The 14,872-nt window shown below is 44.5% G+C and overlaps 2 protein-coding genes across 3 annotated transcripts in view; one reads left to right on the forward strand and one right to left on the reverse strand.

The window, feature by feature from the left end:
- The window catches only part of PLAGL1 (PLAG1 like zinc finger 1), a 93,922-nt gene extending 79,616 nt beyond the window's left edge, over positions 1 to 14,306 (forward strand). Inside the window, exons 3-4 of the mRNA XM_012752494.3 lie at positions 6,666 to 7,150; positions 11,814 to 14,306. Coding sequence (XP_012607948.2) covers positions 6,999 to 7,150; positions 11,814 to 13,047 — 1,386 coding nt within the window. The 5' untranslated portion in view covers positions 6,666 to 6,998 and the 3' untranslated portion in view covers positions 13,048 to 14,306. The remainder of the gene's footprint in view (positions 1 to 6,665; positions 7,151 to 11,813) is intronic.
- ZC2HC1B (zinc finger C2HC-type containing 1B) overlaps positions 10,218 to 14,872 on the reverse strand; it is a 50,117-nt gene continuing 45,462 nt past the window's right edge. For both annotated transcript variants that reach the window (XR_001151094.3, XR_012919262.1), the window contains one exon: positions 10,218 to 10,293. The gene's annotated coding sequence lies outside the window, so the exon portion shown is untranslated. The remainder of the gene's footprint in view (positions 10,294 to 14,872) is intronic.

A 14,872-nucleotide genomic window follows, 5' to 3' on the forward strand; every position in this document is an offset into this window, starting at 1 on the left:
AAACAAAAAACAATAATATCCTGCTCTTTCAGGAATATCTGTTCCCCCACCCCAGGTTATTAATTATAGTTATTTTTGAAGTTTTCTTCTTTATATAGTATCTCCCCCACCCTAGCTGCTTTTTTGTATTAGTTTTATGTCACTTCTTCCTCTTAGATACTTTCCTCTGATTTCTGGTGGTGTTTGGCTGCCTGCTGCTTTGCGAGTAGAGCCCTTGAAATGCTGATGGGAGCTTTGCATACTTAGCTTGTCAGCCAGGGCTTCCATGTAGGGAAATGTGGGGGAGTCCCTGAGGAGCCCCCATTTGTCCTTGCCAGCTCTTTGCTCTTGGGCTGGTCAGCTTCCCCAGAGAAGTCTCCTCCATCCTCTTACCCTGAGAGGGGACAGTCACCCCGTTTCAGTATAGTCCCCTGCCCTCTCTGGACAGAGCGCATATAGGAGGGCAGGGGAGGGAAGGGCAGTTGCCCCGCTGCAGGGGCCGGACGGGTCAGAAGGGCTGAGTGCTTCGCTAACAGACTTTGCCCCACCCTGTTTTTATGCCCACTTCCATCCTCGCTTCCAGAAGTACCTACTGCACCAGATTTCTGAGACTTTTGGTGGGTTCTGCAGGGTCAGTCAGGATGAGTCATTGCTTCCTATTACTGGCTTAGAATTCAGCTTGCTTGGGATGATCGCTAAGTCAGTCACTGCCTGTTTACCTGCTTTCCAGCTCCCAAAATGTGTTGCAGTTTTCTCCTTTCCTGTTATCTTAGGCTGCATTTTTGAAAAATCCCACTAATACTATTTCAGCAGTTTCTGGAGAGACTTGCAATGTTTTTTATTCAATCTGCCATCTTTAACTAGATATTACTCATGCTCTTTGTAAACAGAGCACCCTGTCCTTTTTCAAATGTTACGGCTTGTGTACGGATTAGATGTTCTAAAGCTTGTGGTATAATCAGCTGAGCTTTCTCAGTTTTCTCTCTGAATATCAGATTAATGATTCACTTGGGCTTTCTTGTTTGTTTTAGGTCTCATTTCTAAGAAAATAAGAGCTTATGCCCTGGGTTAGCAAAATTAAGTCTCAAGGTGACAGTTTCAATGATTCTATAGGTAGCAAACCGACTGTTGAGCAGGCTGTGGGGTGGCAGAAGCCAGGGTGAAACCTTTTCAAGCATGTTAAGGTGGACATATCCGTGAGACTGTTGAGTCAGTGCTTCACTATGTGGAAGAGAAACGCATTACTCTGCCTACGAGTGACAGAGAAAAGTGGCAATTTGCCACGTGGGACAAGGGGGTCACAGGACATTCCAGGAAGGGGGAACAGAATTACGAGAAAAAGTAGTGGGTTAAGGAAATAGCAAGTGGCCACGGTTGCCTCGGGCCCACTGTCGGGGACGGGCCTGCAGACATCGCAGGGTGACATGTTCCGTGCGTCTAGCTGAGGAGTTCGTCCTAGGCAAGTGCCTTCTTCCCAGTGGCACGCCAGCTCAAGTGTCAGTGGGTTTTAATGACCATATCTTAGTACTTTATGGAGGATACATATTTTTCCATAAAAGAATTTTAAAGATGCTGAGAAATGAACTCCTGTGATTTTGAGGGCGGCCTGCCCTTTAGTCATGGGCCTGTCTTCTATGACAGGGCCTGTTAAGTCATCATCTAGACCCACATTGGAAATGTAATTTGTCCAAGTGGTTTTCTGCTTGGATTTTAGAAAAACATTATTACAAAATTTTTTCCCCCTACTTTTTCCTGATAACACACTGGCATAAAAAATGTGGCCCGAGGATGAGGAAATACCAATGGCTTTGTGAAGAGTCATACTGAATTGACAGTACCAAGAAGGATTATCTCTCATTTCTCGCTCAGTCAAGGTTCTTTAACTTGTGTGAATCTGGGACCCCTTAGAAAATCTGAAGACAGCTATGGTCCTTCTCACCATGAAAAGTCCAGTACACATGCTCCCTAATTTTGCACAGAACTCCAGAGAATTCACAGGGGCCCCGAAGCCCTGCCACGGGCCCCACTATGGCCTTGCTCAAAGGCAAGGTTGATAACCCAGCCACAGGCCTCCTGATGGTCAAGGCCTCACTGCTGTGATTGTCAACCAAGTTATTGCAGCGCCGTGAGCACCCTTTCTTGAAGACCTAAAATGAGACCCAGCCCTTACTTGGACACAATAGCTAGCAAACTTTGTAACATGTGCACATAATAAAAAGTAAGCAGTGACAACTACCTGGAGGTTCTGGGTATCATCTTTCTCCCGTTGTCGTTTCTGAATAGTTTAATTTGATGGTAGAAACTCACTGCCAGTGTCCTTCAAAGAACTGACAATGGGAAAAGCCATCCATGTTGGAAGACCAAACGTGGAAATTCAGTTTCCTCTCAGAAATGGGCCTGGCATTGTGTCACTGGGAACAATGGAAGTAGAAGCCCAACGTCATAGTTTATTTTGAGAATGTTGTAAAACAGTTATGGTTGTGTTATGCAGCTTGGGGGAAGTCCTGGAACTACACTCGAGTTTTGACCTCCCGCTGCCACCATGCTGTACTCTCAGTCCCCAGCCTTTCCCGGCTGTTGCCATATATATATATGTTCTTCTTCCAGTCTGATCCTGTCTCGTCCCCAAAATAATCAGCATGAGCAGAATGAAGCAGATGGCACAAGCCTTCTTTGGCATACTGGCAGATCGGTATCACTCACTCAGTATTTTTAGAATCATGGGGACTGAAAATTATGTCCTGAGATGTTTTGGGGGTAGGACTTACTATCTTTCCAGGGTGACAGGTGTTGAAATAGTACCGTGTGTAGGACTCACATGCAGTCTATATGTCTAGTCATAGAGTAGCCCGACTCTCCTCAGGACCAGCACTTTCTTTGTCAGGTCCCCATGAGAGCTCCTGGTGGTTTGCCGAGTAATAGAAAGTAATTGTGAGTCTGCTTTAAGGATGTGACCAGAAAGTGCATCAGGTTTCAAAGATCGGAATCATCAGTATATAGCCAGTGTCAATCAAGTGCATGGTGACGAGAAATTGTATATATCCACACAGTTGTTTTTTTTTTTTAAATAGCTAAGGTTTGACCCTCAGCCACAAATTTTATAGTCTGTTAAGAAAGACAATTTTATTTTTATAGACATTTATGATTGTGTCATGAAAGCAGTGCAAATATTTGTATTCTAAGGTCCATATTTCAGTAACACATTGATGGTGACTGAAATGTTATAACTGTTTGCTGAATTTGAGTTCATCATTAAAGACTTCCTGAAGAACTTAAAGAATGTTCACTATCCTATAATAATTCAGCTCAACATTTGAGGGCCTATTTTTCACTTCGTGTTAGGCCTAGGTGTATTTGACACACACATCTAAAAGTCTTGGGAATAGACATTCATGAAATAAGTATAAAGTGTTTGAGAGACTTAACATTTTTTTTTGGTCTTTGAGGGAAAGTTTTGGGAACTTGGAGGAAATGTGCCTCACTCTTAAATAAAACATGCCGTGTCTGAAACTCTCTGGTTATCCCCCCATCTTGAAGGCCCCAGGGAAATGTATGTATGGATGGTGTCCGTGGGTGCTGGACTTTTGGATCTAGAGGAAGTGGCTGGAAAATGGATCTGGAAAACTTTATCAGTACCAAAGAGCAATTTTTTTTTTTTGAGACGGAGTCTCGCTTTGTTGCCCAGGCTAGAGTGAGTGCCGTGGCATCAGCCTCGCTCACAGCAACCTCAAACTCCGGGGCTCAAGCAATCCTTCTGCCTCAGCCTCCCGAGTAGCTGGGACTACAGGCACGCGCCGCCATGCCCGGCTAATTTTTTCTATATATATTAGTTGGCCAATTAATTTCTATTTCTAGTAGAGACAGGGTCTTGCTCTTGCTCAGGCTGGTTTTGAACTCCTGACCTCGAGCAATCTGCCCACCTCGGCCTCCCAGAGTGCTAGAATTACAGGCGTGAGCCACTGCGTCCGGCCCAAAGAGCAATTTTTTTCTTAATTGAATAAGTCTTATTTTTCAAAAAGTATGTGCTGATAAGCAATCAGTCAAGGTTAATATCTGCTGAGAAACCAAGAATACAGGCTTCCTACCTGCTGCCTCGTATGTCCTTTCTGCACGTGTGTTGTCTGTGGTATGAATTTATATACCGAGAGAGAGAATGTGTATCTGCTCCCGATTCTATCCATAGCTAAATGGTTCGAAACCATTCTCTGTACATTGAGACATGGTTCTACTTTTACCCCAGTGTTCCATAATTGCCATACATTCCAATGGTGTTTTAGATTACAGCATGCTTTCAGATCTATTTTGTTTCCGTTGGTTGTCCTCAGCAACCAACATCACGGATAGGGAAACTGAAGCTCAGGACGTAGCTAACGTGGGTAAGCTAGAATTTGAACTGCGGAATCTTTCCACTGTGTTCATAGAACGAGGGACTGGACCTATGTACATTCCTCCCAAGCTGCAGGGAAAACACCTGAGGATGAATCAGCAGCACATTTGTGTACAAGGAAAGCACAGCCTTGCCTTCATCTCTTTTGATAGGGAAACTGAGAATCTGCGTGTGCTGTCCAACACAGCAGCCACTAGCTAGATGTGGCTATTTCAAATGTATATTAAAGTTAAGTCTTCAGTTTCTCGGGCATATTTTGAGTGTTCAGTAGCCATTATATATATATATATATATATATATATATATATATATATATATATATAAAACATGATCCTCACAAAAAGTTCTATTGAACATACTGGTCATCTCATAAAGCAAGAGTTGGAAAGAACACAGAACAATGGCAAGCGAATGAGTGCGTTTCATAGCTGGGCTGGTGTTCCTGCCAGACTTACGCTGGATGAGAAGTGGGACAGGTCATGAGGCCTGGCAGCACAAACTCAGCAGGCGGGCGAGAATTCCTAGAAGGAATTATTTTGTTTGTGGCCAGGGTTGTTGGGGGTGCGTCAGGAAGGGCCTTAGGCATGAGCTGGAAGACTGGAAGGTAACCAGGGGGTGGGGTAGAGGGGTTTGAGCAGAGCCAGGAGGTGCCCAGTTAAAGTCACACTTGGTTGCAGAGGAATGAGGTGGTGCTTGCTGCTAGGATCAGAACCAACAGAAAGAAGGTTTGGTGCCAGGGTGTGCTGGCTAAGGACAGCTGTGTGTCCCCTGCTTTGGATCGGTGCTGATCCTTCAGGCCAAAGCACTTAAGTCAGCTGTAAAGGCTCCAAGAGGGTGGGGCAGGACGGTGAGGGGATTTGGCCGGTGCTGTGAACTCTGACCAGACACTGAAGACCTCTGCGACAGGAGATGAGGCACTCTACAAGTTTCCTGCAATTCTTGCCAGTTAGAAAAGGAATGTGTGTTTGTCTGTGTGCATGTGCTGTGTACTGGAATGTCTAAAGATGCTTGAACTATTATTACGATAAAGTTTAATCCAGCTAAACAACTTTCTGATCCGAAAGTAACTGAAAAGGTAACTAAAAATTAACTTTTAACAATGAAGAGCAACTCTAGAGACTTGGCGAGAAATGAGTGAGTGCAGGGAACAGCTTTCAAGACTTGCCAGGATTGGGCAGTGTACCACGAGTGCCCTGCTTACTGGACAAAGTTCAGAAAAGGCTGGCCTGTGTACAAAAGCGACTCAAGTGTATTTCATGTAACCATGTAGTGCTCTAATTATTTTTAAGTATTGGCACTTGAAAAGTTAGCATCCACCCCAGGAGAATTATTCTATGTTAGCACAGAGTTCTAGTGATCCGGACTTTTTGCCTGTTGTTCATGCTGCTGCTGCATCAAATGTTGCTCCATTGATAGAAAAAGAACCACCTGGTTTTGGGTGACTCTGCTGGTGATAATGATTTGAGTTTCAGACAAGTCGAGTTTGCTGAGGCCATGGGCTCACCTGCTGCAAGTGAGCTACCAACCAACAGGTGTTTGGATGGGCCGCCCAGGCTGGGGCTGGGGCATGAGAGCATGTCTCCATACACAAAAGGGGAAGACATCAGTGGAACAGTTCAGTTCACTGGAGGCTGGTGCCTACAGACCTGAATGTGGCCAGAGCTTTCACCTGAGCCCTGGGTTTCGTTCCATGGGAATATTTTCCCTCTCACCACCTTGGTGCGACTAGACTGGCTTTACTCCCCTTTTGTTTGTGTCAGTCCTTCTGCATAGTAATCTTACAAACAAATTCACTGAGATGTATACAAATTATTTCTTGTCATCCTCTGGAAGTTTAAACAGGTGTCATAAACAACTTGTGTTATACTGACAAAGAGTGGAGAGGAAAAGCCAGTGGTTTGAATAAGCAGGGCTGATTTTTGTTTATGTCCCAGTGAAACACTCGAACAACATGCAGGAGTGTTTTTGCTTTTTTTTGTTTTCAGTGGTTAACAGCCTCACGCTGACCTGAAATCATGGTTTGGAGTAGATAATCCTGAATCTGTGGAAAGAGCTGTCCTCCTCACAAAGGACAGAGTTTCTTGTCGGCTGGCAGAACCCTGACACTCGGGAGAAGCGCCGGTGGGTGGGTTTACACGCAGGAGGACCTTGAAGCACATGGGTTGGGTGGAGAATTATGTTCTTTTAAATCTATTTAAAGGGACATGTTGATTCTAGGGAGTTGATTCTGAAGTGGTAGGGGAAGAAAAGCATTGTTTTCTTGGCTAATGCAGGAAAACTGTTCCTCTTCTCTCCACAGACAATCCGGTGATCGCAGCCACGCCCCAGCTCCAGTGCCGCAAAGTACCTTTCTGCCTGTGAATCTTGTCTGTGCCTCAGACTTTCTGCCCCCAGCTTGAGACTGCGCATAAACTGGGGTGTGGGAAAGCAGGAAGCAAAGCTGATAGTGACCCGTGAACCGTGGCCCGTGTCTGGGTGGCAGAGCCAGGCCCACGGGTGCTGCCCCTGCCGTGGTCTGGAGCTCAGCCGCAGTGACTCTGCTGATGTGGCCGGGCCCGGCCTTCCAGGCGTGCCTAGGTGGCAGAGCATTTGATCGGTGCATCTGAAAAGGAAAGTGTGAGAAGCAAAACCCATGGCCGCGTTCTCCTGTCAGATTTGCGGCAAGACGTTCCTCACCCTGGGGAAGCTCACTGTCCACAATTATTCCCACTCCAGGGAGCGGCCGCACAAATGTGAGCAGCCCGACTGTGGCAAAGCCTTTGTTTCCAGATACAAACTGATGAGGTGAGAGCCTTTAGAAGAGGTATGCACTTTTACAAGGTCCTTGGCGTTTCCAGTCCTCAGACCACACTCTGTAAGGGGGAAGAGATGCAGCATATGGATGCATTTTAGCCTTTTAGGGATTCTTTAAAGCTGTATCTCCAAGGATTCTTGTGGTTTTATGTGATGGTTTTGCTGTACGGTATCAGTTCATTGTGTCAACAGGTATTTCTTGTGCACCTACACTATACCAGACCTGAGAACAGAAAAATGAAAAGGCCCATGGCTCAGGAGATAGTCAGGAAAAGCACAAGTAAAATGTAACCTCAGTGTTTTGACAGAGCTATGCAGGTGGAGGCAGTTCTTTACTGCTTGAGGAAACCTAGGAAGGCTTCTCGTAAGGGGACTATCTCATCCTGTGACATTCAAGAATGAAAAGGAGGTGGTGAGGGGGCACGAGCCTTTCACGTGCAGAGGGCGGCACCCCAGGAGCAGGTGAGGCTGGAAGTGCAGGAAGAAGGCTGCGGTGCATGATGGGCCACGCCCATGGCCTGTGAAAGGGTTTGGTTTGTTCTAGTGAGTCTAAGCAGTGAAGTCACAGGATTTGATTGGGATGTTTGAAAGAGGACCCTGGTAGTAATTTGAGGAAGAGGCAGGTAGACTGATTTGAAACCTGGTGGAAGAGTCCAGGTCCTGAGAATGAATATAGGAGGGAGACGTCTCCAAGTGTAAGCTTTGGGAGCAGTTTAAGTTGGGTTGAAAAGCCACCCTGATAAGTGGACTTCAACTGGGTAGACAGATGCTCAGGATGTGCATTCAGTCAGATTTGTTAAGGTACCCATGATACACCAGAGTTTAAAAACCACTGTTTTAATAAATGAGTCTTTTTTAAAAATCTACATTTAATCTAAGTTGAGTGCCTATTAGGTACTCACTTCCATGAGAGAAATGAATATCTGAGATGTAGTTTCTGCTTCCAGAGGATTTTGACAATGTCATAGGGAAGACTCGTGTACAGAAGCCACACCGCCTGCAGCCCCCTCAGAGCCGCACGCACAGGACTCCCACTAATGGGCACTTCTTTTGATACCTGCCATTTGCTGCTAATCTTCACGAAATGAACTTTAAAGGTCTCGACTTTCAGAATGCTCACATACATCTGCGATAATAAATGCATAAAAGAGTGTCAGAATTTAGCAAGTAAGACTTTCCATCTGAATGGTATTAACATAGACCCCATTATTAAATCTTGGAGTACCCTTGGAGGGGAAGGTACTTGAAAGAGTTGCAAAGATGATTTAAATTATGCTCTTGGTCCTTAAGAATATCAGTGCTGTAGATAATGTAATATCAGTTGATTTTTAAAATAAGCCTGCAAATGCTAGGTATTTTAAAGTTCAGATGCCCTCTGTGCATAGACCACTCTGTAGTTGTCCTAAATAGAAGTATAGCGTGCCTGCCGCGTGCACCGATTTTGTCGCAGAGGCTCCCTGTTTTGCATCTCCTGTGTACACAGAGTTGGCATCCTCACCCAGACGTTGAGAGCAGTGGGCTGCAGTGATGGGACTCTAACTGTGGATGTAGACGGAAACACATACAGGAGAAACATTTAGAAAAGACAGTGGAACTAACAGATTGGAACGAGTAGAATTAGTTGGGATTACAGTTGACCCTTGAACGACATGAGTTTGAACTGCATTCACTTACATGTGAATTTTTTCCAACAAAATGCAGATGGATGATACGGTATTATTGGGGTGTAAAACCTGAAACCTGCATCTATGGAGGGCTGACTTTACTTACACACGGGGTCCTCAGAGCCGACTGCAGGACTTGAGTATGCACAGATAGGGGTTTGAGGGGTCCTGGAACCGATCCCCCTTGTCTACCAAGGGATGACTATACCGGGGTAAACTGCACTGAAGATGTCTTACGCAGTATTTCGGAGGTGGCGGTTCTGAGCAAGGGAAATGACTTGTTCATTATGAAGTGAGGCAAAAAGAGAATCGCCGTGCACTTTGTGCAAGAAGGCCTTCCCTGCCACAGCCCCCACGTTTCCTGCCTCTCTGGCCTGAGGCAGTGATCTAATCAAGGAATGGAAGAGTGAGAGCTGGCAGGATGCTTTGGGCTTTAAAAATGAAGATGATAGTGCAGCATCCAGTCCCTTTGCCCATCAATTGCAACGTAAGCTCCATTTTATAAGCGGAGGTTGAAGGAGAAAATAATCAGAAGAGAGAATGCGGGCCGGCACGGCAAATAATGAAGCCAGTTGGGTGGAAATAGCAAAGCGCAAGAAGAGATGATTTGTCAGGGCAGACGGAAGGCCATGGTTGGAAGTCTCACATGGACAGTCACCCCTGAAGAATTCCAATAAGATCATGGACGTGCTCCAGATGACATCCAAAGATGGTGGTACTTGGCACCGACTTGAGGACATACTAAAACTAGTGGTTTCATGGGTTGTGAGGAAAGAAGGGAAGTTGCGGAGAGGAAACAAGTTGTTGACGTTATTTTAGCTAGATAATGTTTCTGGATTGGGACTGTTGCCTAGGTAAGTAAGGGATAAATTAAAAGGGGAAGAATTGGATGCCAGGCAAGGGAAAGACTCAACTTCAGAGAGGTGGGAGCTGGTGAAATGTGAAAGGTGTGTAGTCTTGCTCAAGTACTAGTTGTGTCCACCTGCGTCCCACTCGTAGCTAGTACAGGCATAGGTCAGGAAAAAGTAGGTAGGGAATACCAGGTCCAGAGTTGTTAACCTGGTATTGATCCACCCACGGATGATAAATGAAATCGAATCCGATGAAAATCCTCCACAAAGAAAGGGAATTAGAAGCAAGAATAGAAGACCCAGGACAGTGCTTTTGGGGTCCTGTTCACTAGTAGTGGGCCAAACAGAAAATGGTTTAAATACCAAGTTTGTAAGCCAGCTCCCCTTCATATTTATTCCTGTGAGATATATCTGCACATCTTTGTAGAACAACATGGCTATCTGCCCTCTAACATGCTTTAAAAACCCTTTCTGCAGCCGGTGAATTTGGAGACGTCAGCATAATTCAGATTTCTGCAATTCTTGTTGTACTGGTTCTTGTCTGGGTCTTACAGCACCACCATGTTATAGGTGTGCTGAGCTGTCGTGTCCTGGTCGGAAGGGAAGGGATGCCAGTAGGCTGTTTTTTTGAAGGGAGAAAGAAAGGAGGTATGAGATTTTACTTTAAAGGAAAAAAAGACAGTTGGATTCAGACCAGCTTTATATATTTTTTAATGGGCTTCTAGTCTCTTAGTGGGGACCTCCACTGTCTTCTAAACAGCTGCTATTTATAGACCACCTACCAATTCTACCTCTAGGAAAGGATTGGGAATGGACAATGTAGGGTAGGGGGCTAGATGAAAGGTATTAAGTACACTATTGACAAACAGAGTCTTAGATCCTCTCTTTTTATTAGAATGGGTTGTTAGAAATTCTTTTGTATCTAATTTCAAAACTCACAGGGTACAATTGCATTTAAATAGTCGGTAGGACCAGCTTTAGTTTCCAGTAACAAAACACCTCAAGGAGGTAAGTGTCATAAGGGGTAGGAAGCAATCTATGTTGTACCTGTAAGCTATAACGAAGGATTCTATTTATAAAAAATACTAACATATGGTGCTTGGTGGTTTAGTTATTAAAATGAGGCTTTAGAGTTGACAAACCCTGGGTTTCCTTATATCACTGAGTTCCTTATATCACTGATATATCCTTATATCATTGGTTTTAAAAACCAATGTGGAGTTTAGATTTTAGGAATTCAATTGAACTATGACAGAGATGAAGGAGTTGTGATGGCTTTCCAAAACTAATTTGTGCTTTATAAACATAACTATAAAATAGCTGTTTTGAAATTCTGGATTGATTAGAATTGCTTTGTCCGTGAAGCCCTGGTTGAAGACAGACTTATAAATGTTGTTAGGAGTAGCAGCTTAGTCTTTCTAAAAAAAGTCCCTTTGAATTTGCCAGTGAAGTTACCAGTGACCTCCAGGAAGTGGGTTGATGTCTAAGAGGGAAGGTGAAGAAATGGCAGTAGAGGCGACACACATCTGCGACGATGGCTGAGAGGGACGTAGGAGAAACCAGGACGTGCGAAGCTCTGAAGCTCTCGCGGGAGGCACAAGGCCGAGTGCAGAGCGAGGGGGGGGGGCTGCATTAGACACTTTCTCTGAGGTTAAGGATAGACTTTCTAAGAGTCATGTGTCTGTGGCCCGAACTTTTTGTGCCAGAGACCATGTTATTCCTAACCTAAATCTGGGGGTGGGGCTGGTGTAGAAAAGGCAAATTGGGGCATTTTTGGAAATTTAGGAATTTCCAAAGAGTATAGAAGACCCATTTAACTTGTTCATATATTTCACGAAACATATATTTCATGATCACATATTTGTGATCTTACAAATCAAATTTGTGTACTTGCATTTGTTTGAAAAACAAGCACTCTTAAAGTCATAGCTGCAATTTTCACACCTATACAAGAATATTCTTAATGTATATAGATTTCTAATTATACACTTTTAGGCATTTGGAAAGAACAGAAAAGTATTTTTAGAGTGAAAATCATACCAAACCCCAGAGAAAACTATTAATATAATTTGTTATAATATTGTTTCTAAACCTTTTTTTAAAACAACTCTCTATCGTGAAACTTTCCTTCTCCCCCAGGCACATGGCTACGCATTCTCCCCAGAAATCTCACCAGTGTGCTCACTGTAAGAAGACGTTCAACCGGAAAGACCACCTGAAAAACCACCTCCAGACCCACGGCCCCAACAAAATGGCCTTTGGGTGTGAGTGTGGGAAGAAGTACAACACCGTGCTGGGCTATAAGAGGCACCTAGCCCTCCACGCGGCCAGCAGTGGCGACCTCACATGCGGGGTCTGTGCCCTGGAGCTAGGGAGCACCGAGGTGCTGCTGGATCACCTCAAAGCCCATGCAGAAGAAAAGCCCCCTAGTGGAACCAAGGAAAAGAAGCACCAGTGCGACCACTGTGAAAGATGCTTCTACACCCGGAAGGATGTGCGACGCCACCTGGTGGTCCACACAGGGTGCAAGGACTTCCTGTGCCAATTCTGCGCCCAGAGATTTGGGCGCAAGGACCACCTCACCCGGCATACCAAGAAGACACACTCCCAGGAGCTGATGAAAGAGAATCTGCAGACCGGAGACCTTCTGAGCACCTTCTACCCCATCTCGCCTCCGTTTCAACTGAAGGCTGCCCCGTTGTCTCCTTTCCCCATAGGAGCGTCTGCCCAGAGCGGGCTTGCAAGTAGCTTGCCGGCTGAGGTCCACAGCTTCACCCTCAGCCCCCCAGAGCAAGCCACCCCGCCTATTCAGCTGCTGCTAGAGCCCCTCGCCTCCCTGTACCCCTCGGTGTCACCTGGCTCTCCTGCAGCCCTGCCCAACCACAACACCACTTCTACCTCATACTCCACCCCACTTGCAAGCCTGCCCCTCAAAGCAGATCCTAAAGGGTTTTGCAATATCAATTTGTTCGAGGACTTGCCGCTGCAAGAGACTCTGTCACCTCCCAAGCTCAGCCCCAGTTTTGATCTGGCGAACGCAAGTGCTGGTAAAATAAACATGCCCAGGGAGCTGCCTGCAGATGCCGTGAACCTCACACTACCTGCCTCTCTCGACCTGTCCCCCCTGTTGGGTTTCTGGCAGCTGCCGCCTCCCACTACCCAGAATGGCTATGGGAATAGCACTCTCACTCTGGGGCCAGGGGAATCTCTGCCCAGCATGTTAAGCTGTCTGGGGCAGCAACAGCAGAAGGAACCCCCACTAGCCATGGGCACCATGAGCCTGGGTCAGCTCCCCCTCCCCCCTGCCCCCCATGTCTTCTCAACTGGCACTGGCTCTGCCATCCTGCCCCATTTCCACCACGCATTCCGCTAAGCTTTTTAAAGCATATTTTCTTATCGTGGAAGATGTTTTAAGAAGCATTTTAGGACGTCAGTTATAATACAAGGAAAGATTTGGAAAACAAGCCTGAGAATATGGCTTATTCAGCGATGACTGGCTTGAGCTGAGAGAATTCTTGAACTGCCTGTATCGTGCCAATCTGTCGTGAAGTGTGTTCATGCTTTGTACCAAATGTAATGAACACGTGTTCTTTAATCAAACTGCAAATATTGTCATAGGCAACATCCAAAATGACGGCTGCTATATATAAGTGTTTGTCATGTGGAATTTAATTGTAAGCCATGATCATAATGTTAACTAAATAACTTTGTGGCACTGCCTAGGAAAGGGAACTATGGAAAGGTTTGGATGTCTCCAAATTGGGAGAATTTTAAAAAATGAGACTATAACCTTTATGTGGTATATTACAACTGGGCTGTGTATTTCTTGTCAGGGATGTTTGTACCTTCAGGGTTGGATGTAGTTTAGTTACTATTACTGTAGCCAACCTGTAGTTTTACGTAAACAATTTCTTGTGGAACAATATCTTTCTCCATTTTAAAAAAGCATTTAAATGTAGTTGAGTATTTTCCACAAGATGCTGCAATGTGAGTTATCAATTCATTTATCTTAAGGACTAAACTGGTTGTCAGTTACTTCTGACAGAAAAAAAAAATCACTGTGTAACCAGTCTAAATGATAAAATAGTGCTGGTGTCAGTCAAAGGCATTTTGCTGACTTTAATATTGATTATATTTTAACAGGAATTTAAGACTATTACTGGAATTAAAATATATATTAAACAAGAATTTTCTTGCCCTATCTAGCTTAAACAGCTACTCAAGCTGCTTAAGTTCCTAAGTATTGTTTAATCACCAGTAAATAAGTGCATTTGTAATTCAGTTTAAGTCATTAGCATTTATTCAGAGATTACATTATAAAATAACTATAATGTATCTCATGAATTTTGGTATATTGATAAGTTTTAAAAATGTAAAACCTAATTTTTGCTAAAGCTCCTTTGTCTTTTTAGAGGCTTGCTTTTCTGTAAACGTGTATCTTACATATAATAAACTTTTCAAAATTGCAGTATGACTTGATTAACTTTACATATACCTATACCTGCAAGGACATGAACAAATACACTCAGATCAAGATAGAAAACATTTCCTGCCCCCTCCTGGTCATTACTTCCTCACAGAAACTCTAACATCTCTAGATAATTTTACCTTTTTCAAGTAGAATAATTATAGCTAAAAATACTGTATAATATTCTAAATCCTTCTTTAGTGTGATGTAATTCATTTCTAATGTTTAGGTCAGAATAATCACTACCAGGATCCAGTCTTAGAATGGTGTTTACCATTCATTTCTAGTACAAATTAGAAATTTACTTATTCCTTACTGGGATTTCTTTAGAAAGTAATATGCCTCTTAAGTTTGACAGGCCTGTTGGTTTTACCTCTAAATAGGGTGGAGGGAGGTAAAGGGAGACCTTGAGTTCGTTTACCATCCAAGCAGCCCACTGGCCAGGCATAGACAACCCTGTCCCCTGGCTCCTAGGACACCAGTGCCCGTGAGGGCTGGGCTGTAGCACGTGCAACCAACAAAGTGAAGCTTAAACCATGGGACCCACTGTCAGATTGCAGTCCTTAACCTACAGCTGAACCAGAGGGGAGGCCATAAGATGACAAAGTGATCTAGGTTACTTTATCAGCAGGAACCCACTGCTCTGGGCTGCCTAAGTCCTTCCCATATCCCCTCTTTCCTCTGGGGAGGGGGACAATCTTCCCAAGCAAGAGGGGATAAAGTATAGCTT

Source organism: Microcebus murinus, chromosome 5 (assembly GCF_040939455.1).
Source record: "Microcebus murinus isolate Inina chromosome 5, M.murinus_Inina_mat1.0, whole genome shotgun sequence".
NCBI classification, from domain to species: Eukaryota; Metazoa; Chordata; class Mammalia; order Primates; family Cheirogaleidae; genus Microcebus; species Microcebus murinus.